The sequence below is a fragment of the Aspergillus brasiliensis genome (genome assembly GCF_001889945.1).
Source record: "Aspergillus brasiliensis CBS 101740 unplaced genomic scaffold ASPBRscaffold_2, whole genome shotgun sequence".
Classification (NCBI taxonomy): Eukaryota; Fungi; Ascomycota; class Eurotiomycetes; order Eurotiales; family Aspergillaceae; genus Aspergillus; species Aspergillus brasiliensis.
Genome location: NW_027137443.1, coordinates 739,235 through 765,333, shown reverse-complemented (window position 1 = coordinate 765,333; position 26,099 = coordinate 739,235). Strand labels below are relative to the sequence as shown.

At 52.3% G+C, this 26,099-nt stretch overlaps 13 protein-coding genes across 13 annotated transcripts; 5 read left to right on the top strand and 8 right to left on the bottom strand.

Annotated features, from left to right (window-relative positions):
* Nucleotides 1-703: 703 nt before the first annotated feature.
* On the bottom strand, nt 704-2,733 carry ASPBRDRAFT_191890 (WD40 repeat domain-containing protein; the record flags this gene model as incomplete). The annotated part of the gene is made up of 4 exons (XM_067620421.1): nt 704-1,468; nt 1,524-2,110; nt 2,170-2,297; nt 2,405-2,733. The coding sequence occupies 4 exons, from the start codon at nt 2,731-2,733 to the stop codon at nt 704-706; spliced, it is 1,809 nt and encodes a 602-aa protein (XP_067482926.1).
* A 690-nt stretch (nt 2,734-3,423) lies between these two features.
* ASPBRDRAFT_84167 (uncharacterized protein) lies at nt 3,424-3,746 on the bottom strand (the record flags this gene model as incomplete). The annotated part of the gene is made up of 2 exons (XM_067629496.1): nt 3,424-3,543; nt 3,618-3,746. Coding segments are annotated over 2 exons (249 nt in total), but the record flags the coding sequence as incomplete, so codon positions are not given.
* An 886-nt stretch (nt 3,747-4,632) lies between these two features.
* On the top strand, nt 4,633-6,403 carry ASPBRDRAFT_116002 (M18 family aminopeptidase; the record flags this gene model as incomplete). Its single annotated transcript, XM_067616946.1, has 6 exons — nt 4,633-4,708; nt 4,768-4,829; nt 4,883-4,984; nt 5,047-5,182; nt 5,234-5,326; nt 5,376-6,403. 6 exons carry the CDS (start codon nt 4,633-4,635, stop codon nt 6,401-6,403), a joined length of 1,497 nt encoding a protein of 498 aa, XP_067482924.1.
* A 381-nt stretch (nt 6,404-6,784) lies between these two features.
* ASPBRDRAFT_191888 (DSC4 family protein) lies at nt 6,785-7,867 on the top strand (the record flags this gene model as incomplete). The annotated part of the gene is made up of 2 exons (XM_067620420.1): nt 6,785-6,996; nt 7,105-7,867. The coding sequence occupies 2 exons, from the start codon at nt 6,785-6,787 to the stop codon at nt 7,865-7,867; spliced, it is 975 nt and encodes a 324-aa protein (XP_067482923.1).
* A 258-nt stretch (nt 7,868-8,125) lies between these two features.
* Nucleotides 8,126-9,060, bottom strand: ASPBRDRAFT_26229 (ATP-dependent Clp protease proteolytic subunit; the record flags this gene model as incomplete). The annotated part of the gene is made up of 4 exons (XM_067622248.1): nt 8,126-8,680; nt 8,740-8,765; nt 8,828-8,846; nt 8,902-9,060. 4 exons carry the CDS (start codon nt 9,058-9,060, stop codon nt 8,126-8,128), a joined length of 759 nt encoding a protein of 252 aa, XP_067482922.1.
* A 208-nt stretch (nt 9,061-9,268) lies between these two features.
* On the top strand, nt 9,269-10,612 carry ASPBRDRAFT_116280 (uncharacterized protein; the record flags this gene model as incomplete). Its single annotated transcript, XM_067616968.1, has 1 exon — nt 9,269-10,612. The coding sequence occupies one exon, from the start codon at nt 9,269-9,271 to the stop codon at nt 10,610-10,612; it is 1,344 nt and encodes a 447-aa protein (XP_067482921.1).
* Nucleotides 10,613-10,700: 88 nt separating this feature from the next.
* ASPBRDRAFT_26227 (4-nitrophenylphosphatase) lies at nt 10,701-11,951 on the bottom strand (the record flags this gene model as incomplete). The annotated part of the gene is made up of 5 exons (XM_067622247.1): nt 10,701-11,375; nt 11,442-11,533; nt 11,595-11,663; nt 11,742-11,763; nt 11,847-11,951. The coding sequence occupies 5 exons, from the start codon at nt 11,949-11,951 to the stop codon at nt 10,701-10,703; spliced, it is 963 nt and encodes a 320-aa protein (XP_067482920.1).
* Nucleotides 11,952-12,213: 262 nt separating this feature from the next.
* On the bottom strand, nt 12,214-15,642 carry ASPBRDRAFT_168819 (putative protein transport membrane glycoprotein Sec20). The gene is made up of 7 exons (XM_067619649.1): nt 15,130-15,642; nt 14,802-15,049; nt 14,169-14,740; nt 13,731-13,825; nt 13,602-13,680; nt 12,742-13,545; nt 12,214-12,693 (listed from the first exon to the last, which is right to left on the bottom strand). The coding sequence occupies exons 1-7, from the start codon at nt 15,441-15,443 to the stop codon at nt 12,529-12,531; spliced, it is 2,277 nt and encodes a 758-aa protein (XP_067482919.1). The 5' UTR covers nt 15,444-15,642; the 3' UTR covers nt 12,214-12,528.
* A 154-nt stretch (nt 15,643-15,796) lies between these two features.
* ASPBRDRAFT_143728 (mitochondrial 54S ribosomal mL53 protein) lies at nt 15,797-16,810 on the top strand. Its single transcript, XM_067619214.1, has 2 exons — nt 15,797-15,945; nt 16,000-16,810. Exon 2 carries the CDS (start codon nt 16,045-16,047, stop codon nt 16,363-16,365), a length of 321 nt encoding a protein of 106 aa, XP_067482918.1. The 5' UTR covers nt 15,797-15,945; nt 16,000-16,044; the 3' UTR covers nt 16,366-16,810.
* A 68-nt stretch (nt 16,811-16,878) lies between these two features.
* ipp1 (inorganic diphosphatase IPP1) lies at nt 16,879-18,003 on the bottom strand (the record flags this gene model as incomplete). Its single annotated transcript, XM_067617088.1, has 5 exons — nt 16,879-17,017; nt 17,069-17,152; nt 17,211-17,554; nt 17,614-17,733; nt 17,827-18,003. 5 exons carry the CDS (start codon nt 18,001-18,003, stop codon nt 16,879-16,881), a joined length of 864 nt encoding a protein of 287 aa, XP_067482917.1.
* Nucleotides 18,004-18,639: 636 nt separating this feature from the next.
* On the bottom strand, nt 18,640-19,248 carry ASPBRDRAFT_37969 (uncharacterized protein). The gene has a single exon (XM_067623845.1). It carries the CDS (start codon nt 18,982-18,984, stop codon nt 18,652-18,654), a length of 333 nt encoding a protein of 110 aa, XP_067482916.1. The 5' UTR covers nt 18,985-19,248; the 3' UTR covers nt 18,640-18,651.
* Nucleotides 19,249-19,748: 500 nt separating this feature from the next.
* On the top strand, nt 19,749-21,134 carry ASPBRDRAFT_116138 (tRNA-dihydrouridine(20) synthase (NAD(+)); the record flags this gene model as incomplete). The annotated part of the gene is made up of 1 exon (XM_067616958.1): nt 19,749-21,134. One exon carries the CDS (start codon nt 19,749-19,751, stop codon nt 21,132-21,134), a length of 1,386 nt encoding a protein of 461 aa, XP_067482915.1.
* Nucleotides 21,135-21,918: 784 nt separating this feature from the next.
* ASPBRDRAFT_37967 (DEAD/DEAH box helicase) lies at nt 21,919-25,983 on the bottom strand. Its single transcript, XM_067623844.1, has one exon. The coding sequence runs from the start codon at nt 25,537-25,539 to the stop codon at nt 22,168-22,170; it is 3,372 nt and encodes a 1,123-aa protein (XP_067482914.1). The 5' UTR covers nt 25,540-25,983; the 3' UTR covers nt 21,919-22,167.
* Nucleotides 25,984-26,099: the final 116 nt, after the last annotated feature.

Sequence of the window (26,099 nt, the reverse complement as noted above, 5' to 3'; positions counted from 1 at the left end):
GTCAAGTCAAGTCAAGCAGACCCTTCTCGAAGCTCCTGGGGTGTTGTAATCATCTCATCGTGAACACTGAACGCGGGGAGAGGTGTGTGTGTGGTACATCATGCGACTCTGAAAGAGAGGTGTATAAGCCCAATGAATCAATCAATCAATTCCATCCTCTTTGTGACTCTTTAGGAGGATGGAGCAACGCCATAGTCCTGGTTTTACCTGTTCACCTGCTGAGGAAAACACCATAAGCGCCATCGCTGAGATTCATTTCCATGGATAGTAGCGAAAACCTGCAAATAGTGAGTGCCTGCTGGAAAGGCACGGGCTGGCACCTGTGCGAGGATATAAATAAGAGTAGGCTGAAAGGAACAGGAGAGAAGGAAAAATCGAAGCAAGAACAGGCAGAGTCGAAGATACATGGAATGAGATCTTGCAGGTGAAACATGAAAAAGAGAAAAGCCACGCAGAAAAAGAACCCTTTAATCACCCATGATATGCTGTTTGTTAACCCCATGAGATGCGAAAAAATGCCCAAGCTAGACCCTTAGAAAATAAAAAGAACCCTCTCCTCCATACCGTCCAAGGACAGAACCCAGCATCGTAAGAAACGCCAAAGCCTTGGAAACGCCATATCTAATGCATGTTGGTAATCCCAACGAGAAGTTCAAGGACGCCATGGCACCAAATCATTTCGAAATGAAAAGCAACCTCCCCGTCAGCGGATGGTACCCCATTCTGCTAGCTTGCTACCTTCACGTCCGTGCTCTCTGCCCGGTCGTTTGTTGAAGATCTTCCAGAACCGCAGGGTTTCATCTCCAGCCCCAGTGACAACTGTTTGACCATCGGGGCTCATGGCCAAGTAAAGTACACGGAATGTATGGCCGGTCAGAGAGACAATCTGCTCCATACGGGGGTATTTCCAGATGACTATTTGGTTCTGGCTATAACCGTGCGTGCTGATGATCTCATCCGAATTCTTCGACCATGCCAAATTACAGACTTGACTGCCTGTGTCGACTTCTTTGATCAAGGAACCGGTCGACGTGTTCCAGAACTTGATGGTTCGATCAGCCGTACCACCACCGGAGGCGAGAAGATGGTGCTGGTGTGGAGACCAAGTAATTGCCTTGACAGCCGCAGTATGGTCGGAAAAGCGGTAGAGCGGTGTTTCATTGAGCTTGTCCCATACCAGTAGTTTGTTGTCATTTCCGCCTGAGGCTAGTTGACCGTCTTCGGTGTTCCAACGAAGACCGCATACCTCTTGCTTATGACCAGATAAGCGACGTAGGTATTGATCTGGCGAGCGGACGTCACGATGGAAGATCAGTCGATCTCGAGAGCCGGACGTGAGGATATGGTCGTTCCAAGCTAACGCTCCTACACGGTTTGTGTGTCCGATCATCGTACGGAGGCGACGACAGCGCTCAGCGTCCCATATTTGTACAAGGCCCTTGCCAGTGCCTATTGCAAGATGTGTTCCCTAGTGCAATTAGCGCTTCCGCCGAACACTTTTAAACCGAATTGTGGGCACTCACCCTTTGTATCCAGCTAACACTTGTGACTGTATCATCTCGTAGCTCACAGAGCTTCGTCACACGGCCTGTCTGAGAGTTCCACATGTAGACGGAGTTCCCCAGGCCCACTCCAAGAACATTACTGCTGCCCCAGTCGACCAGGTTGAGATAGAAATCATCTTGCAAATCTGGTGCATCAAGGACCTTATAGGGCACCTTGTTCACGTAGCGAGGCTGTTTCCGGGGGGTCTCCAGAATACGTTGGCTGTCGAGGCGAATTGGCGATAGACTATAGAGCTCGGATCGGACATTGAGATTCGGGCCATGCTGACTTCGCGGAGTCTTTGAAGGTGTGGGGTGAGCTGACCCAGCACGTGGGGAAGCGTAATTAAAGAGGTTTTTGTGGGGCGTCGATGGTGTTATACTGGCAGGTGGTAGGTTCGAAATCACATGTGAAGGTGGCGTATGAGAGCGGGTCTTGTCATTAATGCCATTGCCCATACCCAACAGGGGGTCCGGCGATAGGGAATCCAGATCAGCCTGTGGGACGGTATTCCCAAAGAGTTCACTTCGTAAAACTCGCGAGTACATGCGATTTGCTTCTTCAGCTAAACTGGGGTTAGCGACGATGGTCGGCAACGCCAGGATCACAGCGGATGCGACTCACTCTTTTGGAAGTGTAGCTCCGAATGTGGAGCACGCTTTTTCGACTTTGATGGAGTCGAAGGACAGCCGTCCTCATGAAGCAGGCTGAACGTTGCTTGGAGGTCTTGCCCCTCACGATTGGGAATAAATCTACCGGTAGGATTCACAGGTTAGTGACATGACATCAAGGGACGCAGGTAGTCCATGATGACGACTGATGAATAGCTCTCAAAAGCGCCATTGAATGTGTTACTGACCTATCACCGTACACCCTCTGCCTCTTCCTGCTGGGACTAGTACCCGGTGTTCTCTCGCGGGGACGTCCAGCATCCTCGTAATCCTTCAGGGCCTTCGCTAGGGCGTCTGGATCGATTGACCCAGAAGTAGTTCGAGAATTCTGGCGCCTTTCTTGCGGTTCCGGGTAGAACAAGGTCTTCTTCGACGGCATACTAGGGGGCGTCCTGGAGCCAGGAGGCGATGCGATATTCAACGCATTTGGTCCGGCACGATCCGGCGACTTGACGGCCGGTGCGCCTGCAGCAGCATTGCGGGTGGTCGGCCGATCTGATTTCTTGGGGTCGCCCATGGTTGTCGGAGGGGCGAACCTCACGAGGTGCAAATGGCGGTCGAATGCGGGATCAACTGGGGCAGGGTCAATGCGACAGGTCTCAAGCGTCGTCGGGTCGCAAGTGGCGGCAGACTGGGAGGGGAACAGGAGCAGCTGGAGTATATGGTATTCAATATCTGAGCGAATATAGTGTTGTCTTTCAGGTCAATCGGCGGCTCGGGGTTGTGGAAGGTAGTGAATGCAGAGGTTGCTGATGACAACAGCCAAACCCTTGTGTTCCGCTCCGATCAATACACCAAATAAACTAGGAGCAAGCGGGCAGAAGAGCGAAGAGAGGCTGATGACAGAGTGTCTCTCACCAGACCCGAGGCAGACAAGGAAGAAACGCACAGCTTGTGGAGGTCATTTGAGACTGACCTGACCACCGTCTGGTGAGGGAGGAAGGATTGAGACAGTTGATCCAAGGGTTGGCGATGGGCTTCCTCTCTTGCTCGGCCGTTCGAAGGGGAGCCCCAGCAGCGGTCACGCGTCGGCTGCGCTAAACCGTTTTCGGCTGCACAGGAGGTTGGTGTTATTCTATACTTGCCCTCCTGCGAAAGAGACAATGAGGAGTTTATCGCTCATTACAAAGAAGATTGTGATCTTGGTGACCATTGTCCTTTGATCTATCTTGACTTGCTCCTGCCCCTCTCTAGAGTAGTGGTGGGTGGTGGTCTCATCGGACTGATCTTCGTCAGGTGCTGTTGTCGCATGGGAGGATTTGTTTATCTGCATCCGCTGGATCGCTTGTACCTCCAAATGCACGTCCGTGTCTGATCGATTGTGACCCTCCCACAACAAGAAGACAGGTCTTTTTTTGTCAGATTGACCATTCACTCAGGCTAGATTATCAGACGTGAAACAATTCCTAACCAATCCGATCTAATTCCCGTCCTACAGGAGGCGTTCCATGGACTGACGCGAAGCGCCGACGTGGTGATTGGGCCAGCGCGCTCTACCTTGTTGTTATCGATTGTCGCAGCGCCACGAGCAACTACCGCGACCGCCTCTCATTCCACGCGCCTGGTGAACGCGACAGCAAAAGCTTGGGCCATACACTGCTGGAAAGGAGACTTTCCAGCCAAAGAAATGCCATCTGAGATCCCTCCCGGTCCGTCCCCATCTGCGTCGATCACAGTACAGCATTAGTTTAGCATAACGGCTTGACTCGTGGCGCGGATTTCCAGGGTATACTGGCGATCAACCGTCTGTACCGGAATTCTCATGTAGCTTAGAGGCTCAACGGTCGATTATTGTCACTTGCTTTTTCCATGCCTTTGTTCTATTTCCGATGGCGCCGCGTTTCACGTTGACTAATACTAAAGTCCAGTCTCAGACTGTTATTTCTAATTGCTATGTTTTGGGTTTCATGCTACGGCCGTGTCTTGAAAGACACATGACGAGCACCCATATGAACAGGGCGCGACCGTGGTTGTTTCAGTTTCTGCCAAGGGAGACAGAAGAAAAAAACATCAAAATACTTATGTATAAACTTGGAATTAGAATGAAACTTTTGAGAACGCTAGGGGATGCCCATAGACCGATGACTAGTAGATAATGAGATCATTAATTGGTTCTTAGTGGGTTGATCGAAATCCATGATACCACCATTCAATGACCGCCTATACATTAATCAGGAATCTATGCCTACTCAGCCGATCGTCTGCTTAATGCCCAGCTTCTCTTTTAGTGGAATTGATAACCAAAATGAGCGATAGCAGTGAATTTCGTAGTCCACCCGTCCGCTATCATCTACTAAATCGATGAAGCCATGCGGACACGCCAACTGACCGCCTTGCTATGATCTCATGCCCACTTTCCCCTCCCCGTGATCCCCATGTTTCTTTATCCACTGCTCCCGGGGACCTTCGAGACAAGATGACTTCCAAAATTGCCCAAAGTTTCAAGCAGCCGGCTCTGGACTTTCTGTCCTTTGTCAATGCTTCTCCTACCCGTAATTACATCACTTGCCATACTAACACAACTGGTATTTGATTGCTAACTTTGCTGTAGCGTTCCATGCAGTTCAGTCTGCAAAGGAACTTCTTGCCAAGGCTGGCTTCCAGGAGATCAAGGTATGCAATGGCAGCACTGCATCACAAATCTCAACCTCTAATTTCCGATGCAGGAGAAGGACTCTTGGGCATCGACCTGCCGGCCTGGAGGAAAGTACTACTTGACCCGTAACCAGTCCACCATCATCGCTTTTGCTGTTGGCAAGAAATGGAAGGTATGATTCCTGCCAATTGCCCTTAGATTCTGACATTAGTGCTTATTATACCAATTGATTAGCCTGGTAACCCCATTTCGATGATCGGTGCCCACACCGATTCTCCCGTCCTGAGAGTCAAGCCTGTCAGCAACAAACGTGGGGAAGGATACGTTCAAGTGGGTGTGGAGACTTATGGAGGCGGCATCTGGCACACCTGTTCGTGGTAACTGAATCACCTTGACTATATGCTTCACTAACATTCTTTAGGGTTCGACCGCGATCTGGGTGTTGCAGGTCGGGCTATGGTGCGCAATGGCGACGGCTCAATTGTGCAGAAGCTGATCAAGATTGACCGACCCAGTATGTCCATTTGTTCTTCGTGCAACCGGCATGATCTAACTAGGCATAGTTCTCCGCATTCCCACTCTGGCCATCCATCTTGACCGCCAGGAGACTTTTGCCTTCAACAAGGAGACCCAGCTCTTCCCCATCGCTGGTCTTGTCGCTGCCGAGCTGAACCGTACCGGTGCCTCGGAGGAGGCAGACAAAGCGGCCAGCAAGGAATCCAACGAGGATAAGGGTGACTTGTCTCCTCTGAAGGCCATCACCGAGCGCCACCATCCTTATCTGGTTGAGCTCATTGCTGCCGAGGCTGGTGTCAAGCCCCTCGATGTCCTTGACTTCGAGATGATCTTGTTCGATACCCAGAAGTCCAACTTGGGTGGACTGCTGGAGGAGTTCATCTTCTCGCCTCGCCTGGACAACCTGAACAGCTCTTTCTGTGCCACCGTCGGATTGATCGACTCCGTGGCTGATGCCTCAGCACTGGACGAGGAGCCCGCTATCCGTCTCATTGCACTGTTCGATCACGAAGAAATTGGAAGCCGCACTGCTCAGGGTGCCGACTCGAACATCCTCCCCTCCGTCATCCGTCGCTTGTCCGTGCTCCCGTCGACTTCCGGCGATGGTGCCGACATCGCCACTGCGTACGAGCAGACCCTGTCTACGTCTTTCCTTGTGTCTGCCGATATGGCCCACGGAATCCACCCAAACTACACGGCCAAGTATGAAAACGACCACCGCCCCCAAATTAACAAGGGCCCTGTTATCAAGATCAATGCCAACGCGCGCTATGCGACCAACTCGCCTGGTATTGTCCTCCTCCAGGAGGTTGCTCGCAAGGCTGGGGAAGATGTTGGCGAAAAGGTTCCCCTGCAGCTGTTCGTTGTCCGCAATGATTCCAGCTGCGGAAGTACCATTGGCCCGATGCTGTCTGCGGCGCTTGGCGCTCGGACATTGGATCTGGGTAACCCCCAGCTGAGCATGCACAGTATCCGTGAGACGGGAGGTACCTACGATGTGGCACACTCGATCCGTCTGTTCACTGGATTCTTCAAGCACTACGCCGACCTTTCCAAGACCATCTTTGTTGATTAGATAGATAAGTCTACGTAGTAGGTGAAGAAGACTATATACGAAGCATGAAGATATCTATGTCGTACCATTCTGGAGTATTGCTTGGGAATAAGCAAATAACCTGTGCGTTCATAATAGATTGCCATACTCCGTAGTAAGATTATCAATGGTGGTAGTACAGCGCTCCGGGCCGAGAAAAGTCCGCAGCCACCTGATCCACATCATCGGCCATCATCGTTGCCGGTGACGCTCCACCTCCAACTCCCTCCGTCTCTCCACTTGAAACACCACCCTAATACTCCATCTCCCCCCAAGCACCTCCCCCCGGTCTGCAGTGGCACCCCTAGACCTCTCCCCTCTCGCTCATCACCCCCAACGCCATCCATGCCCCCATGACCCTCTATGACCACTCCGGACGTCTATCGAGATGCGGAATACATCGCTGACGTGTCCGGCATCATCGACCCTCATGGCGGCGCCAGCGCCAATTCCACCAGCCACACCGAGCGCCTGAGAAAGGTGCAGACGGCCGCGAAAGTCGCGTTCATTGACCGACTTCTCCGCGATCTAGATATCCTTATTTACTGTGAGCTTTCAGCGTTGTATTACATGGAGTGAGCAGAATCCCTTCCCCCACCCCCGCAACTCCGCACAAGCGGACGGACCCCCCAAAAGTATAAACTATCAGGAGAAAAGTCACAACTAACAATGCACGTCTCTAGCTGCTCCATAATTCTCTTTGCCCTTCGCGCCATAATACAACTTATCTTCTTCACACCCAAAGCACCTCCCTTCGACCCTACAAGAAACCAACCCTTTGTCGGCGCCATCCTGGGTAGTAACCTCTTCTGCATCCTCTTTCATAAATTCTTCACTAGGCCCGAGGCTAGCGAATCGACGCGCGGATACCTGCATGGCGGAATCTTGATTGATTTTATTGGACAGAAAGCGCCCATTCCGTTCGCTAGGCTTCTTTTCCTGGATTGTCTCATTTTGTTTCTGGATCTGGTCATGTTGGGGTTGATCGTTGAGCGGGTCAAGACGGTAGAGGTTACTGCGAGTGCGCCGGTTGAGACCACGCCTGAGGGGGAGGAAGAGCGACAGGATCACGATCTGGAGGAGAGGGGGGTGCGTGGGAGTGAACCTTCCACGAGATCGTCGACGCGGACGTTGGGGGATGATGAAGATGGGGAGGCCATTGAATTGGGTGAGATGGAGAGGACGCAGTTGTTGGCTGATCCGGAGGAAGGCGGAAGACATGCACAGCATGCCCATCCTATGGATACGTTTGTGTCGGGCCAGGCAGTGATCATGGATGTGGGCCTGGTTGACCTTGTTCGTGATCAGTGGCGGTACAGTCCTGCAACGGCGCGGCGGACAACGCCGTACGTGCCTTCTGATCAGACCGCGGCGTTCCTGAGAGAGCGGTTTGGGATTCGGGTTGGAGCGGATGGGCGCATGGAGCGAATTGCTACGGAGGCATGACATGGTGGAGGTTGATGTAATGTAATGATCTAGATGAGTTGGCATTTGTACATATACCATTGCTTTAAAGATGGACACAGGATTGGCCATATACTAATTGGTTGCCAGATGTATGGCGATACCTTAATACCTTATTTATCCTATATTGCAACCATAACATAACTTCATCATGTAATACTGATACACATAGACCCATCTTCAAACCAGCAAACAACCCGAATAAACAGAACTACTAAACAAAGGGGTATACCACATCATCTAAGGCATCGCATCACCCCCCTCCCCACCACCAGGCCCAGCCCTCCTATCCAAAATCTCATCCACTATACCCATATCCAGGGCCTCCTTCGCGCCCATGAAATAATCCCTCTCCATCAACTTCTCAATCTCATCCAACGTCATCTCCTTCTTCCCCGTCAAATGCCGCTTATAAATCTTATTCAACTGGCTCCTAACCCGAAGTATCTCCTTCGCATGGATGGCAATATCACTCGCCTGTCCAAAGTACCCGCCCGACGGCTGATGCATCATAATGGAGCTATGCGGCAAGCAGAACCGCTTGCCCGGGTGCCCGCCACACAGCAGCAACGAGCCCATCGAGGCGGCTTGGCCCACGCAGATTGTGCTCACGGGGGAGGCTATGTAGGTCATGGTGTCGTAGATGGCTAGGCCGGCGGTCACGGAGCCTCCGGGGGAGTTGATGTATAGGTGGATGGGCTTTTGCGGGTTATCGGCTTCGAGGAAGAGGAGTTGGGCGACGATGCTGGCAGACATGGTTTCGTCGACTTCGCCGTTTAGGCAGATTATTCGTTCCTATAACTAATTGTTAGTATGGGGATGAGGTGAGTGGTTGATATGGAGGGGTGTCGTACCTTGAGGAGACGAGAGAAGATGTCGTCTGTGATAAGAGAGTAGTTGGTTAGTTGCGGTACGGTGCTGAGGTTGCTGCAATAAACGTACATGTATGCCATCCTCCTCCCTGATTTCAGTTAGCATACCTATACATATATCACAGAATGTATGTGTAGACTTACCACAGTCTCAGTAACAAACGGCGTCGGCGTCCACCCCCGCGGAGACCGGGCATTCGATAGCGTCGGAATGGAGCTGGCGAAGCTGCGCGACAGCACCGGCTTAACGGTCTGGCGGCCAGCGACGCGAGCTAATCGCTGAAGAGGACGTGTTGTGTTCATTATGAAAAGCGGTAAACCCCAATGACGAACAAAGATGACAAGGAAGGAAAGGGAGAAGACTCGATGAAGAAGATGATGGTTGGAGATCTGGTCCGCCGGCGGAGCTCCAGATCCCGCCGAAGCTTAGCGCGTCCGACATCGTCTCTCCGCCGCCGCCTTTTTTCCCGACTTCTTTAACTATATTTCTCCTCCTCACCACCTACACGCCATGGAGTGTCTCAACAGCCGGATATCATACGCTTCCTGGCGTCTGAAGGTATTCCGGCAGCTCTTCCGGCCTAATGGCTCCCCCGAGGTGGGACACCGCGCTATATCTACCTCCAATGGCACACGGGGACCTCGCCCGACGTCGTCCTCCGCGGAAAAGACATTGAAGTCTACCAAGACAGAAGCAGCAGAAGATGCTGCCACTGAAAGAGTTGGAGTCGAACCAAAGAAAGCTCTACGCCCCTCCGAACTCCTCCCTCAATCCCCGCTCCTCACCAACCCTCGCCCCGGCCATGACAGGCTACACAAGAAGAAACGTCGCCCCGACCCCAAAGAATCCGACATTCACCTGAACCCCTGGGCCCAGGCCCTCGCCTCTCCTCTCCGCGCCTGCAAAGTCACCGGCGCGCGAGTCCCCCGCGCCTTCATGAGCGAATGGGGGTTTGTACAGCGACCGGATGTTGAAGACAAGCTCTGGCTGCTGCCCGTGGGACTCATGAAGGACAAACTATATCCATCTTCTACCTCTCCCACAACTCCTCCCCAAGATGAACACATCAGCGATGACAGCAACAATAACGACAACAATGACAAGAATAAGAATAAGAACACAACACCCCCACCAACCCGCCACCTAACCCTCCGCATAGTCGACCGGCTCCCCCTCCTCCGCACGCTAACCGAAACCTACTGGGGCACGAAATCCAACCGCAAGCGCGAACCACTCGCCAAACTCCTCCCGCACCGATGGAAACACCCCCTCGGCCCGGTCACGAGTTGGGAAGAATCGCAGCTCTGCCTGCGAGAAGACACGCCCACGTTCACATTGAAAATGATGCGCCGGGACGTGGTCCAGAAACTCAAAGCGGCCACCGAACCACCAAACACACAGCCCGAAGCGAAGCGCCGAGTGTGGACAGTCCTGCCGGTCACCAAGTACGGACGGACTTATCTTGCGCGACGGACGTGGTCCATGGAGCCGTTTGAGCGGATGGAATGCTGCGGGGTGTTGGTGATGAATCGGCGGAGAGGCAAGCCCGGGAGAGTGACGGGGTTGTGGCCGCGGATGCCGGATATCGTGTGTATTTCGAAGGAGAAGAAGGTAGCGCCGGTGTTTGATTTGACGGTGATGTTGGGGGAGGAGGAGTTGGGGGAACTGAGGGAGTATTGTCCGAGACTGTTTGGGAAGACGGCGTTGGTGTTGAGGCCGGATAATAAGGCGACGGTGGAGGCGATGTTGGCGCTTTGGAGGTTGAGGGGTTTTATTCGGGATGATGCGGTGCTGGAACCGCCGAAGGTGAAGGTTAGGTTGTGGAGTAAGTGGAGGACTAACTATCTTCTATAACTTTACCTCTTGTGTATGTACTTCTATCATAGCTACTACTGTATACCCTCTACTACACCACCACCACCACCACCTATCTATCGATATACTACTGATCAACAACCAACAAATCTGCCAACTTATCCAAATAAACTGACGGCCTCACAGCCCCCTCCACAAACTCCTCCTTACTACTAACCCCCGTCAACACCCCCAACGTACCCCCCAACCTCCCCTCAATCCCAAACCGAATATCAGTATTCGCCCGATCCCCAACCATACAAGCCCTACTCCGATCAAACCGGAACTTGCCCTCAATTGCATCCATCATCGCCTGATTCGGCTTCCCCAACGACGTCGGCTCCTTGCCCAACATCATAATCAGCGGCGCGCTCATACTGCCCGCGCCCGGAAACAACGTCCCGGAGTTCGGCAACGTCGAGTCAATATTCGTAGCCAGGAACACCGCGCCTCGGCGGACATAGTGGTACGCGAGCGCCAGCTTGAAGTAGTTGATGTGGAAGTCCAGACCGACGAGGACGACGCCGACCTCCGGGTCGAGGAGCGTGGAGGAGTCGCCCCGGGCGATGTCCTTGTAATCTTCGGGGGTGATATCGCGACGGTAGGAAGGGTCGGTGCCGCCGATAAAGGGGACGTTCTCGGAGGCGAGTTCTTGTTCGATGCCGGTTTCGCCGATTACGAAGACTTTGCGCTTGTTGGGGGGCAGGGAGAGGATACGGGAGATGTAGATGGAGGCGCTGTAAGAGGAGGAAAAGATTTCTTCCTGTTTATTTTCAAGGGAGTCAGATTTGTGATGGGTTAGGCGATGGAGGGAGAGGAATTGACATACGGTATTGCTGGGGATTCCCAGTGCTGTAAGCTTCTTGTTGTAGTCGGCGCGCGATTTGGTGCTGTTGTTGGTTACGAAGACGACTTGTTTGCCTGGCGATATGCTTGTTAGTTCGGGCGAATTCTACCATAATAGAAGAAATGGTGTATGTACCCTTTCTCCGCAGCATCTCCAGAGTCTCGTTCGTGCCGGGGAAGAGGTGGTCGCCCGACCAGAGCACGCCTGCATCCGCATCATGTTAGTATGTATGTATAGCCAGTCGGGCCCAAGAGCGCGGAGGTGCAGGGATATGCGACGGACCATCACAGTCGAAGAGGAAGACCTAGTGCCATTGTCAGCGATCCTATACTCTGTATGTTCCCGAATATATCATCAGGATAGTAGCAGAACATAGTGATGACTCACATCGAACTTGTCGAGGAATTCTTGGATGCCCGCTGCGTCGCCGGTCAAATAGCGGGGTGTATGCGTTGACGCGGGGTATTCCGAGGAGGGAGCCGAAATCGCCATGTTGGCTGTCTATTGTATTCTGTCTATAGCAAAAGAAATAGTAGAATTGAAGATTTCCAGTCCTAATGAGAAAACGCAAGAAATGACAGAATTGCTTGCCAGAAAGACGAATGACTGGAGCGGCGTACAGCAATCCGGATCTCGGTGAGAACAGCGAGCGGGCCGCACGTGAGGGGCCGCGGATATCCCAGCCCTACGAATGGAGTGTCGCCATTCCTACATTATACTCCATAGTTGCTATAGCATTGATGTACGCCTAGCAGTGAAGAAGTGATGGGATGCTTTTAGCTCGTTCATTAATATATCATACAGTCGTTAATCCCAACTCCGCTCCGACCAATAACACTTCGAATGGAGCAGCACCTCTGCTGTTTCCCGCGGACTGGTAGCGCCGCAACTGTATGTTCAGCTCACTGCAACTGTGGACGTCGCATATGCTCGCGGTCTTTTTGCATCCTTTGGTATTGTCGGGATGCATGGCTGTGCCACCGGTTCTTCCACATCCTACCGGAGTTCCATCGGGGAAGCACTGTTTATGAAGTAGATAGACAAGGAACCTGAGTAGTTCCAGCTTGATCTAAGCTCCTCCCAGGATGCCAGAGATCTTGAGGGTCACATCCAAGATAGACAGGTGCTCATCCGCACCATCAACCAGACGTCGATCCATATCCGAGAATACCATAACGATCTTGTTCTTCTGGATATCCGGGATCGCATCGTTGAACACCACCCGTCGGTACAACTACCCATTGTTAGCATCAATATATTCCCACTGTGTCCGACCACATACCTGTAAGAGCAGCTGCGTTGCGCTCCAACCATCGGCAATGATATCCGTAACCACCTTCGCGACAGCATCATAAGAAGATCCAAGCTTCTTCGGCTGCATCGCCTGCACCAACGAATCCAATACACTTTCCGGAACAACACCAGCAATCTCCTCAATGGTCCGAACAGTGATCATCTCCGACTCCTGGTCTGTCATCTCCTCATCCTCGTCCTCATCTTTCTTCCCAGCCCGGCCAGCCCCAACCAGCTTAGCCGCACTCTGCATATATGTAATCGCCCGTCGCATATCACCCTCACTGCAAGCGATCAACTTATCCACAACCCCGTCCTCCAACCTCAAATTCTCGAATTTCGCAATCTGCTCCAATCTCTCCCCAGCCGCCGTGTTATCCAATGCCTTGAACCGGAACTTGCTGCATCGACTCGCAAGCGGCTCGATGATTCGTGTGACGTAGTTACAAACCAAACAGAACCGGGTAATCCGACTATACTGCTCCATTGTACGACGCAACGCAGACTGCGCATCCTGCGTCATGCTGTCCGCCTCATCGAGAATAATAATCTTGAACGGTGGGCACGGGTATTGCGCCAGGTACTCCGCATCCAACCCAGTAGAGTGTGTGAGTTGTGCACGGGCAAAGTTCTTGATCTTGTCTCGCACGATACCGATACCACGTTCATCGGAGGCGTTTAGTTCGAGAATGCGTGAGCGGTAGAGGGAGGGTCCGAAGAGGGATTTGGCGAGGGCGAGGATGGTGGACGTTTTTCCGGTACCTGGCGGTCCATAGAAGAGCATATGGGGGAGCTGGATACTCGTTAGCAGGTTGTCGTTTCTGGCTCACGATGGGATTCGTTTCGTACATTAGAAGCTTGGAGTGTACGTTGGAGGACTTTTGTTGTGTGATCTTGGGCAGCGACATCATCGAGGGTCTTGGGACGGCTATGTTGCTGTCAGTTCGAGTGCTAGACGACTTTCTCCAGGTAGCATACTATTTCTCAACCCATGGTTGTTGCTTTGCTTGTTCTTCCTTGCTATCTGTGGCCTTCGATTTCGAAGGGTTTGCTGCTGCCGCCGCAGCGCGGGCCTTGTTGTTGAAGAAATTGGCAGCCATGGCTTCGAGAGTGATTACCAGACTTCAGCAATGCGATTGAGTGATCAATGGTATAGCGGAAGCTGCTGTCGGAGCTCTGGCACACGGGCGGAAAGCGTGTCGGGACGCGTCTCCACGTGATACGCGATGGCGCCAAGCCAATTATTGTTCGCTTGAGGCCGAGGCAGTGATCTACTATCTATGGAGGAATTGGATCTACGAAGTACTATATATGCAATCGAAGTCACTGTAAGAAGCTGATGAACAGGTACACTGCACTTGGCAGTTATCGTCACGCATTACCTTCTATCTATAGTTCGTCCTTCTGCTGTGGTACATCCGTAGCCTCGAACATCCTCTTCTTAGGGTTCCGGGGCAACTCCGCCTGCCTTTGCCTTTCCTCTTCAGAGATGTCGTCAATGTTGGTCTCCTCTTGCTTCTCGTTTTCTTCCACCATTGCGCCGATCTCATCGATTAAGCGGTCTTCCTCCGACTCATCTGTGACCGGAACACGATCCCAGATCGCTTCACCCTCGGCGCTATGGATGTTCGGTTTCACCTTCTGCTCAACTGCCGGAGTCTCTTGCGGCACATATTCGAGCATCGTACTGGGTTCAGAAGACTGAACAGCCTTACCAGTAATCCCAACGACCCCCAAGATAGCAAACGTAAATCTCGCGAACAGCCTGATGGGCAACCAAACAAGCCACCACAAGGGACCGTATAATATCCGCCGGAAGACAAGCCAAACAATAGTGCCCACCAATATGTAGAAAGCCGTCTCAAGGTACCAAGTATCCGACTTTTGCGAGCGGAGCAAAGATCCGATGAGATTGCGCGACGACGAGATCAGAGAATCGAGGTCCGTATATGAATCTGACAGAGAGGAAAGCGCAGCAGTCGATTGTTCTAATCCAACAACGTTAGCCATTATACTCCGATTAGTCCCAAGATAGACCAAAGCACGAACCTAACGTCTCCTGCGCAAACTGACTCCGCGACAGCTCCGCCTGCATCAACTGATGCGTCCGTCTCAGCGCAGCGGTAACATCATTCGAAGCGTTCTTGACAATATCATCCTGCGTCAACTTCTCGCTCGACTGCTTCTTCCTCTCCGCACTTTGTGATCTCGTAAACAGTAACTCTCGCTCTTTCCGTCGGGCAACTTCAGCGTTCCGCTTCGCTTGTAACTGTGCGTTCCGGAAGTCTCCTCTCGTTCTGCCAAAGCCATAACATGCCCATTAGCACAGCATTCATCAAAAACAGACAAAGAACAATGATTCACTCCAGGTGCCTACCTCTTCAAATCCTCCGCTAACCGTCCCGCCAGAGCAATAACCCGTTCCCTCTCGGACTCCTTCTCATTATCTACTCCCTTGCGCCGCGTATCCGCTGCAGCCTCCAGAGCCTCGACCTCGACCTTCAACAACTCCAATTGCTCCTCCGCCTCTTTCAGCCGAGTATGGATTTCCGTTCCCAGTTCTAGACGAGGCTGATCGCCCTGTCCGACTGCAGTCGTGAAGCCCTTTAACCGAGAGACCAGCGGCTGGATATGAGATAGAGCTGTCGAGAGCTCTTTCAAGCGGGCTTGTAGATCCGTGATGCTGGACATTTTGCGAGTGCAATAATGTAAGACGTAGTAGATATCGTAGAAGAGTACCAATATTTATACAAAGATAAACGTCCTACTACAACATCCGCAGGACACCAATCCCCTTGAACAATCCCTTCAGACGATATAGACAAAAATAGCAGGTGAGAACAATCAAGAGGGGGGAAGAAAAAGCGGAGATGGCCAATGTGTCCGCAACTTACTTTACAGCGTCATCGAGCCCCGTTCCTGAGGCCGCCGCCGATCTACCTCCCGTACCAACAACTTGCATGTTTGCATATGAGACAAACACCCAGCGACACCGACCGCGCAGCGGCATCCGGAGAAGCTGACGGATTTGAAGATAGTCGAGAGAAAGATACAGGGTTGATTATTTTCTCCGCCTAGATTCCCTAGAGATTATATACACAACGCAATCAATCACCTCAATTACATAGTCAAGCTCAATTGCCTTGACTCCATAAACCCATACTACTGATTACCATTTTCCCCCCTTCGCAAGGTACATCCCTAAAACCCATCAAAAACCCAAACCATAAACTAACACCAGAAAAAGACACTCCAAAACCAAGCTACTCTACAGCAAAAACCTACCGCCAAAATGACCATCCCTCTCTCAACAATCTCCACCTTCCGCACAACCTTCAACCCTTTCCTCCGCTCCGCCCGCCCCTGCAGACTCATCCTCTCTCTCCTCCGCAATCCCACGACCACGCCCACCTCCAGCCCCGGCCACATCGACATCAAGGTCACTCAGCTGCCGCGGTCTTCGACACAAGAGCCCGAGCTGACGATAGGGTTCAAGAATGGCAAGGAGTTGAAGATTGAGGTCGGGAAGCGCCAGATGAAGATCGGTGATGTGGTTGAGGAGATTGCTCGTGTTGGGCGGGCTATTGAGCGTGAGGAGGCGCTGAAGTCTTAGATTTTTTTTTCTTTTCTTCTCGTCTTTTGTTTTTTTCTCGCTGGATGTTTTGGTGGGTGGATTTGCGTGGATTGAGTGGTGAGATCCGTATCGGCATGAATGGGTGAGGTTCGTCTTCAGACTCTACTCGTCTACCTTGTCTATTTGGGATTAGGTGAAGGGCTGCGCAATATGGCTGGATGGGGAGGCTTTTCAGGACCGAGGTGGTGGGTGTGTCGGTCTGTTTGTACTTTGTACTATCATGTTCTGTATGTGTATGTGTATATATTAGCCATTGAGTGATACTCCGTTTTCTCATACTGCCGGTTTCATATGCTGCCTCCATGTAGTATTTGGTAAGATTGGAATACTAGCTAAGAGGCACATATATGGGAGCCGAGTCCAGCATCATGTACGTCTGATTACATCTACGATAAATTACTTACAACAGACAAGAGATAATGTTGCACTTCTGTATAGTTCCCTTCCGGGTATGTGGTATTGTGGTATTTAAATTTTAGAGTAAAGATACATTTAGACAGCAGCACCGGAGATGAAGAACCACTTGTCAACGCTGCCGTCAATGGGGGCAGGAGGAAGGTTCTCGCCCTTGGGGAGGGCAGCGACCTGAGCGGGGTCAGCACGCTCGGCACCCTCAACGGCGGTGGTAGCACTAGTCGGAGTCAGTTTACTATATTCCAAATCAAGGAGCAAGGATACTTACATGCTGATCTCGCCACGAGGAGACTTGCCGGAGATGAGCTTCTCCCAAGCATCGGCGCACTCGCGGATGACGTCGAGAGCGTACCTATGGGTTGAACTGTTAGCTGAAACTCAAAATGTATAAGGCACCGTCAGCAACGTACTTCTTGTTCTTGCACTCGCCGGAGAAAGCGAACTGGTTCTCGGGCTTTCCGTCGGGGATCTTGTAGATACGGAACCACTCGTTGGTGGCGCGGAGCAGGCCAGGGAGGTGGCGCTCAACATCCTCAACGTCGTTGAGCTTGGGGGCCAGGGGGTCGTTGATGTCGATGACAATGACCTTCCAGTCGGTCTCCTCCTCGTCGAGAAGAGCCATCACACCAAGGACCTTAACCTGCTTGACCTGACCGGGGTAGCCGACGAGCTCACCGATCTCGCAAACGTCGAGCGGGTCGTTGTCACCCTTGGCCTTGGTCTCGGGGTGGATGGCGTTGGGGTCTTCCCAGGTCTATGCAAAGGGTCAGTGCGGGGTGGTACAAATTTTGACGTGGCATTCAATTAACATACCTGGGGGAAGGCACCGTAGTTCCAGAGGTAACCCTTGTGGGGGAAGCAGTTGCGGACGTAGCGGAGCTTGCCCTTCTTCACATCCTGCTTGATGGGGTTGAGGAACTCCTCCTTGGAGATCTGGGTCGCAAAATCAGTATACCGACATCAAGCTACAGCGTAGCCCCCCCACTTGGAGGGGGGTTTGTTGTGTGTGTATTGTGGCGCCCGTACCTCCTGCTTGGCGTTGGTCCAGCGGGGGATCTCAACGACCATGTTGAGGATGGTCTGCTGCTCGTTGGCATAGAGGGGGATGTCGTGGAAGGGAGAGACGGGCTGGCCATCCTTCTCAATGTAAACACGGTGCTCCAGGGTGTTGGCCTGGCCGATCTTGCGGACGGTGTAGGACATGGTGGGCGATTGCGGCGGGGCAACGGAGGTGGAAAAGTGTTTGGATAGAAGAGCAGCACGAGATGAAGCGGACGAGACCGAACGATCAACTCGAGAGGAGGAAGAGGGAGACAAAGCTGTAGCGGAAAGAGAGGAAGAGGAAGAAAGAAGAGGCGAGGGAGAGGAAGAGAGAGAGGGAGGAGGGGGGGCTTGCTTGGTGGGGGGAGCCAGCGTTGCGGATGTGCGAAGGACGGGCGAACAGCCAGTACGCGTGAGGATCGGACAGGCGGTGGGTGGCCGGCTCAATGGATTCAATGCGCGGCCTCCTACTCGGACTCCCTTGGATACCCTACGAACCCCCGGGAACATTGAAGATGGCTCTGAGGCTATGCCCGTGTTGAATGGTTCAATTGATAACCGGACAGGGTGGGAATTCGTGCTCGTCGTCCACGGCGAGGTATAAAAAGGGATGGGAATCGATGGAACTGCCACGGTCGGGAAGGAAAATCGGTCGGGAAAAAAGACCCAGCCTCGGGGTCTACTATTCCTATTTCTTCATTTTCCTCATGTAATAACTCATCACTTCATATTCAGCTCGTTCCTGTAGAAACTCATGTCTTCAGTCGTAAGTACTTGATGGCTACAGTGAAAGGGAGGCTATACACACTTTCATAACCAGGCAATATACGTACTCTTCCACTCTAGTAGTCCAACTAGTATCGTCATGCTTCCCAGGCTGGCTGCCCACCAACTCTGAGACTTCTGGCCGCAGAATGACTGGTCCTGGATGGGTCTCCACCGCAGATGGCGTTCCACAGTCCTGGCTTGTGCTGTCCCTGAATCGTCTGACTGGTTGAATATTGCGACATTCGTGGTCCCAAGATTCCAGTAGCCAACCGGAGTACCTTGCGATGGGCTGGTGCTGTAGCCAAAGTTGATGACTGAGATTGTGCAGTTTATACTCTTGCCATACAGTAGATGACACTCCCACACCGCTGTCATATACAAGCGTATGCAGACTCATCCATCAAGGCAGTTGAATGTGTCTTTCAATTGACATTCGGATATTTGTTACTGTTGAACACCTGTCATGTTCACGGCCTTGGCAGGTACCCGGACGGAGAAAGAAGAGCGAAGCTACAATCCATTGTAACCTCACCAGAACCGATCAGGTAAATCACCATGTGATCAGATGCCACTGGAATAACCAGAACCATGTATAACTATAAAGCACAACTTGCACTACCAGAGGCAGCAACGAAGTTGTGGCTACTTCCTAAATGGGTAATATCGCAGTTATCTCCACCGCAAATGCTCGATCAACCCCTTTCGAAAATAGGTCACATGATATCCACCAACATTGGATGAAGTCTCCCATATATCATGGGATAATTGACATCTTACAATTCCTAGTAGACTTCATTCCTATGAAAAGCCTACAGTGAAGCTTACAGTCCTTTAGTAGAAGGCACTTTCCAGCCATCGCCATTTGGAACAATCACCAGTTCCCATATGTTTCCAGTACTACAGAGTAGTACTCAGTTGCAGATCACATGATCTTGCAAGGGAAGAAAAAAGTTATCGGGTATCGCCACGTGACCCGGTATTTTTCGTCTCCGCCTCCACCGGCTTTGATCCATCAGCGATCTTGGATGCGACTTGATCTATAATATCACTCCCAGCCATTTTTGCATAGTCATCCCGCTCACGCAGCTCGCTCCTATCCCACACCACGCTGTCCTTACCTTCGTTAACTCGATAATGCTATGCTAAGATTCCTTCGCTCCGCAATGGCCTCTCTAACCACTCCTCCCCGCGTCCCCATCCCCGCCAACGGGGTCGACTACCGTGGCAAAGTAGTCCTGGCCCCCATGGTGCGCTCCGGCGAATTGCCCTCCCGCCTCATTGCCCTCAAGTACGGCGCCGATCTGGTTTGGGGCCCTGAAACTATCGACCGCGCCATGGCAGGCGCTGTCCGCCGCGTGAACCCTCGCAACGGCACCATCGAATTCACCCGCATCCCCTCCAACGGCGGCCGCACCGAAAAGGCAGGCCAGGAATCCGTGATCTACCGTCTCGACCCCGTTCGTGAGAAGGGCAAGCTCATCTATCAGATCGGCACTGCCACGCCTGAAATCGCCGTCGAAGCGGCCAAACTCGTCGCAGGCGATGTCGCCGGTATTGACGTGAACTCGGGATGTCCGAAGCCGTTCAGCACGAGCGGTGGTATGGGTGCGGCGCTCCTCAAGACACCGGATAAGTTGGTTGCGATTCTGGAAGCCCTGGTGAAGGAGGTCGGAACGCCGTTCCAGATCGGTATCTCGGTGAAGATCCGCATCTTGAAAGATCCTGAGGAGACGAGAGCCTTGGTGACGCGGCTCGTGAAGACAGGCATCACAGGCTTGACGGTGCATTGTCGGACACCGCCCATGAGGCCCCGTGAACGTGCTATCCGCGATCAGGTGCGCATGATTGCTGACATCTGCCATGAGGCTGGTGTCGCTTGCGTTATAAACGGCGACGTAGCCTCCAAAGACGACGGACACGCCTTGATGAAAGAGTTCGGTGTCGACGGCGCAATGATCGCTACAGCCGCAGAAGCCAACCCATCCTGCTTCCGTACCGAAGCCGAGGGCGGCCTTCTCCCCTGGAAGGAGGTGGTCCACGAATACATCAAGTTCTGTCTCGAGTCCGAGAACCGCTTCGGCAACTCCAAATATCTTCTCAACATCCTCGTCCCCGGCAAGCTCCAAGAAGGCAAGCTTGCCAAGGCAGCCAGATCCTACGCTGATACATGCCATGCGCTCGGATTCGAGGACCTCCTTCCCCTCGCCATGCACGTGGACGACATCCTCAATCTCTCCGACAAGTCAGTTACCACTAAAGACCTCCAAGCCGAACACACTCGCAGCAAGGCTGTCCAGAATGCCATGGAGAACAACGAATCCGCACGGGCTGCCGGTGGTGCCTCTCGCGTGAAGTCTACCTCCCCGGCTGTCAGCGCAGGCGGACCCATTCGCACGAACTCCATCCCAGCTCCTACGAAGACCATAGTCTCGGAGGGGACTGTTATGCCTGAGGCAGAGACCCAAGTCGACGTCTCTGTTCCAGCTCCTGAAGCTGCGCCTCAGAAGCAGGAGCTGACAGCTTAACTCCATTATTTCCTTTACCTGATGCCTCTGCGTCTTTTTGCTTCCTATTCATGCTCTTTTCCCCCTTGTCTTCTGATTATCAAGCTACTCTCTCGCATCATCTGGTGTTGATTATCGGTTTTCTCTCATTATGCTGCATCATTAAATAGATTCCCACGGTGTGTTGTTAATAGAGGCTCGTGTTCTAGGGATTATACATAGTATTATACGAATATATACGAATCCATTAGTTATTCATGTCTAATTGCCAAATCACTACTACTGGTAGTAGTATATCACGCACGCCAGAGCCGGAATGATACAATACATACATACTACTACTACCCTAGAGAACAAAGGTCAAATACAATCACATCATAATTCCACTGGCATTGATTAAGCAATCGATGGATCGATATATTGAGACGCCCACCTATATAGTATGAAAGGTATGTAGTAGTATGCGTATTAAACCCAACCACTGAAGACACGGGAAGAGTTCAAAGACAAAAAGAAGAACCCCAACTCCTTTTCTATAAGCGAACAGTTCAAAAGGAGAATAAAGAGAAACCCAATACCCGCTTCCTCACTGTGTCATTCACAGTTACAACAAAACCGAAACTTTGGTGAACTACTAGTGAAAATCAACACAAATCCACAGCCATCTATCTTCTCCGCGTCGTGTAGGTGTATGTATGTATGAAAGCATCGCCGCTCTTTTTGTGATGATGCAGTGATGTAAGGGCAGTATGTAGCCGGGGGGGGGGGGGGGGGGGGGGGGGGGGGGGGGGGGGGGGGGGGGGGGGGGGGGGGGGGGAGGTGGTGGTGGTGGAAAAGACCGCTGGAAACACAAGGTAACGGTCACATGCAAACGAGCATGGGATTATCAATCGCTGGTGAATCGTGTATTAGACGGAGGTGATGAGAACAAAAACATTGTAGGTTGGATGAGACAGGACAGAAAATAAAACGAAACAAGATTGCGCCGGTACATGTTTTGAGCTACCAAATAACGTAGCATGTAGTAGCAAGAGTACAAAATAATGTGTCACGTTTATGCGTCATCGGATTTATCGTGCTGCATGTCCGCAAGAACCATATCTTCGACCACCTTCATGCCTGCGTCCTCGGCCTTCTTTGACTCGGCGCCGTCTTCACCGGCCACGGCTTGGTCGAGCGCAAGCTTGGTCTGTCCGAGAGCGTAGATCTGTTCTTCAATGGTTCCCTTCGTCACGAGGCGAATGACTTCCACTTCGCGGGTTTGGCCGACGCGGTGGGCACGGTTCTCGGCCTGGACGTCTTCCTGCGGGTTGAAGCTGGAGTCGAAGATGATGACTTTGTTGGCACAAGCTAAGTTGATTCCTGCACCACCGGCTTTGGTGGAAAGAAGAAAGACGGGAATGTCGGTACGTTCGTGGAACGCGTCCAGGATGGACTGGCGGTCTTCGACGTTTGTCCTGCCGTCCAGGCGAACGAAGCCGATGTGTTGATTTTCGAGGACGTGTTCGAGGATGTCCATGACTAAGGTGAACTGAGAGAAGACCAAAGCACGATCACCATTCTCCTTGAACCGCTTCAGAAGGTCGCAGAGCTTATCCACTTTACCGGAGTCCATCCACTCGTTGTTCTTAAGAGCAAACCTGCCCAGAGAATGAGGGTGATCCACACACATTGTGTGGCACTCAAAGTCATTATACGCTTGTAGTTCCTCGTAGATGATATCTGGATTTGAGAGAGACCATTGTTCCTCCTTGAGACAAGCTTTGGCCATGCGGCTCAAGGTAGAGTTATCGTAGTGACGCCTGTATAGCAGGGGGTGAATGGCAGCTTGCCGGAGCTTCATCAAAATGTTGGCGGACTTGTTGCCGGTCTTCTTTCCAGCAGCTCTATCAGCCAAAAGCTTGCGAACCTCCTCTTTCTCATGCTCATAGATCTCGCGCTGCGCTAGGTTCATTTCGCAGTACTCAACATGTGAGATCTTAGCAGGCAAGTCGATGACTTGGTGCTTCTTACGTCGCAAGACGAAAGGCTTCAGCATGGACTTTGCACGTTCAATCCGTTGCGCGGAAAGAAGAGCTGAATGCGATTCGTCCACGGTCTTTGCTTTGTTCGCGAAGATGTACTGAAGCTCCTCCTTGCGTTCCTGAAACACTTTCGGAAGGATAAAGCCCAGCAATGAGGCCAGCTCTTGGAGATTATTCTGCAACGGTGTACCTGTCAAGAGAAGTCTGAAGCGAGCAGGGATTCTGATAAGTTTCTCGTAGAGCACCGATGTGCTACTCTTCAACATGTGTCCCTCATCGTAGACGCAGACGCAAAAGTCCATATTGCGGAGGAAGTGGGCATCCACCTTGCCCTTAGCGATTGTATAAGTGGTGATGATAACGTTGATGCTATCTCGGTTGTCTTCAATCGTCTCTCGGATGACTGCCCGCTCTGCCTGACCAGCATAGTAAGGCATGACGGAGAGTGTGGGACAGAACTTTGAAAACTCTCTGAGCCAGTTCTCAATTGTGGATGAGGGCACAACGACGAGATGTGGCCCCTTGATTCCCTTCTCGAACAGGTGCGCCAAAAAGGCAATAACCTGACAGGTCTTTCCGAGACCCATGTCGTCGGCCAGGATACAACTCAACTGGTTCTCAAACAAAAGTGACAGCCAATTGATGCCCACGACCTGGTAGTCTTTCATCTTCAGATCATCACGCATGATCCCTGGCTGAGAGATGAAACGGCCTTTACGCGGACCAGGCGCGGGACCGTCACTATCCTCATCCGAGCGCTGGCTAGCAGGGGTCCCTATCCCGGAATCATGAGACTGAGAATTGGCGTCTCTGGGATTGATGGATACCAGCTCCAGTTCTCCCTCTTTCTTTCCGAAGATGTCCACACCCCATTTCTTCATCTCCGCCGCGACTGGCTTGCCGAGCGCTTCGCACTTGGCAACCAAGGAATCCACCGCCTCGTAGCCAACCCACATATCAATGCACTTGTCGACAATTTTGTCGCCGATCGGCTTTGGCGTTTTACGGCCACGGCCGCCTTTCGGCTTCGTCTCTTCCTTCGCTGGGGGAGGAACAGCGCGGGCACTGTCTAGCGATGAAAAGGGTCGGAAGGATATGACGTGTTTCGCGACGTCTTCGGTGATGGCGGCGATGTCTGCAAGATCGAGGACACTACATCTGTTGAAGAAATTCAGAACTCGTGTCTCCAATTGACCATCTCCTGATATCTCCTCCACACCAGAATCGGAATCCTCATCTGATATTATCATAGCCTCAGGGGACTCCGAGCGTTGAGGTGACGCTGGCTTCCGCCCCTGGACCAAACGGCCAGCCTTCTTGGGCGGCGTCTCAGCACGAGGCTCAGAACGAACCGGGCTGGGAGAAGACACCCGAGATTTGGGTCCCCTCATCAAGCGCCTGCGCGGTTTCGCATCGTCTTCTGACGGTTGTGACGGTTGCGACTGCTGCTTCTGAGCCGACAATGTCCTCTGCATGTTCATGGCAGACCACTTGTCTTGAATAGTTCCGCGCGCCTTGATCTGCTGCTTCGCAGGCGCAACAGGCGAGGCCCGCTTGCTCGTAATCAGCTCGTCCTCGGAAGATTCACCCTTCTCTGCATCCGCCAAGTGCTCCAGAGCAGCCTCATAATTCCCACGTTTTGAGAGAAGCGCCTGCATGCATGCGTGCACAGACTTCTGCGGCATGACCTTCAACATCCTCTCCACCTTAACTCTGACCTGATAGTCATCGATGTCCTGCAGCGAGGAGATATTCGTACCCACGGGCTGAGCACGCGAGGGGCCCTCCTGTCGAACTTTCTTCACAGCCATGCCTCTCGGAGTGGGGTCCATTTGAGCTGCCGGGCGCTTCGCACTGGAAGGGTTGAAGACTGCGGAGGTGGTAATCTGCTTGAACCGATCCATCGGAGACTCTGCCACCTTATCAGGGCTGCGCGACGATTTGGCGAACAAGGAAGGTTTGATATCTATGCTTCTTGACGCCCGATCGTCATCGTCAGATGAGCCGCCGCGATAAGTCGGGCCGTCATCCTCGAGGTCTATTATGGGCGCACGCTTAGCCGGACCGGCAGGAGGGCGAAAGCTGGTGCCAGCCGGGGCCATGGCACTGGAAAGACGACCGCCGTTCGGAGTAGGATGAGAGGGGGAGGAATTCGGACCTGGAGGCGAGGATGCGGCGACCTGAACGAAGGAATTGTTCTTTGCGGAAGAGGGGACATCCAACACTTGCGTAGGCTGAGTGTAGCGCTGGGTGGCAGGGGTCAAGGTTTGAGTAGCGAGTGGCTGGAGATGGCTGACAGGAACGGTGGCAACCGTCTCATATTCTGCTGCATCATCCTTGGTTGGGGTACTGTGAACGACTTTCTTGTCGCTCACAGGGGTATCGGGGACGGTCTCTTCCATGGTCGGTGACTCAAAATTATCTAAGGGAGAAAGGCAGACGAGAGGAAGGCGTCATGCCCCGGGGCAAGAGCCAAAGGGAGAACCGAACTGGGGGGAACTTGAAAGGAAGATGTCAAGATCGATCGGGATCCTCTCGAGGCGAAACGATAAATCGACCGCCTGGGATTTTCTCCGCAAAACGCGCCCGGGACGCGCTGGGGTCACGTGGTCTGGCGCTTCAATTAAAGCCGAGGATGGCAGTTGGAGCAGCCCCCTCTGGATGGGGAGGGATCAGAGCACCCTCTTTATATGATTCACCGGAGCAAGGTTGGTCTGTTCACTAATGCGATCCTCTTTCCAGCATCTTTGCCTTTTTTTCTGTCACTAAAAACGCAGCCAGATGTCCCCTCTTGTAAATGGACCAATCAGCGGCCCGCATGGCCTGGACTCCGGAATGAAATCATCCGCTGTATAAAACAATCCATGTCTCTATTTCAAATTCTATCCACACAAACAGTGTACTCGAGAGAAGATATATACTGCTTAAATAGGATAGGAAAAGCTGTACTTGCCATCACCAA

Coding starts and splice junctions, on each gene's coding strand:
- ASPBRDRAFT_168819 (XM_067619649.1), bottom strand. CDS start 15,443: ATGTCCAGCATCACGGATCTACAAGCCCGCTTGAAAGAGCTCTCGACA. Junction 14,741..14,801: donor GTTTGCGCAGGAGACGTTAG/GTTCGTGCTTTG, acceptor TTGTTGGATTAG/AACAATCGACTGCTGCGCTT. Junction 13,546..13,601: donor GTACACTCCAAGCTTCTAAT/GTACGAAACGAA, acceptor ACGAGTATCCAG/CTCCCCCATATGCTCTTCTA.
- ASPBRDRAFT_143728 (XM_067619214.1), top strand. CDS start 16,045: ATGACCATCCCTCTCTCAACAATCTCCACCTTCCGCACAACCTTCAAC.
- ASPBRDRAFT_37969 (XM_067623845.1), bottom strand. CDS start 18,984: ATGACAGCGGTGTGGGAGTGTCATCTACTGTATGGCAAGAGTATAAAC.
- ASPBRDRAFT_37967 (XM_067623844.1), bottom strand. CDS start 25,539: ATGGAAGAGACCGTCCCCGATACCCCTGTGAGCGACAAGAAAGTCGTT.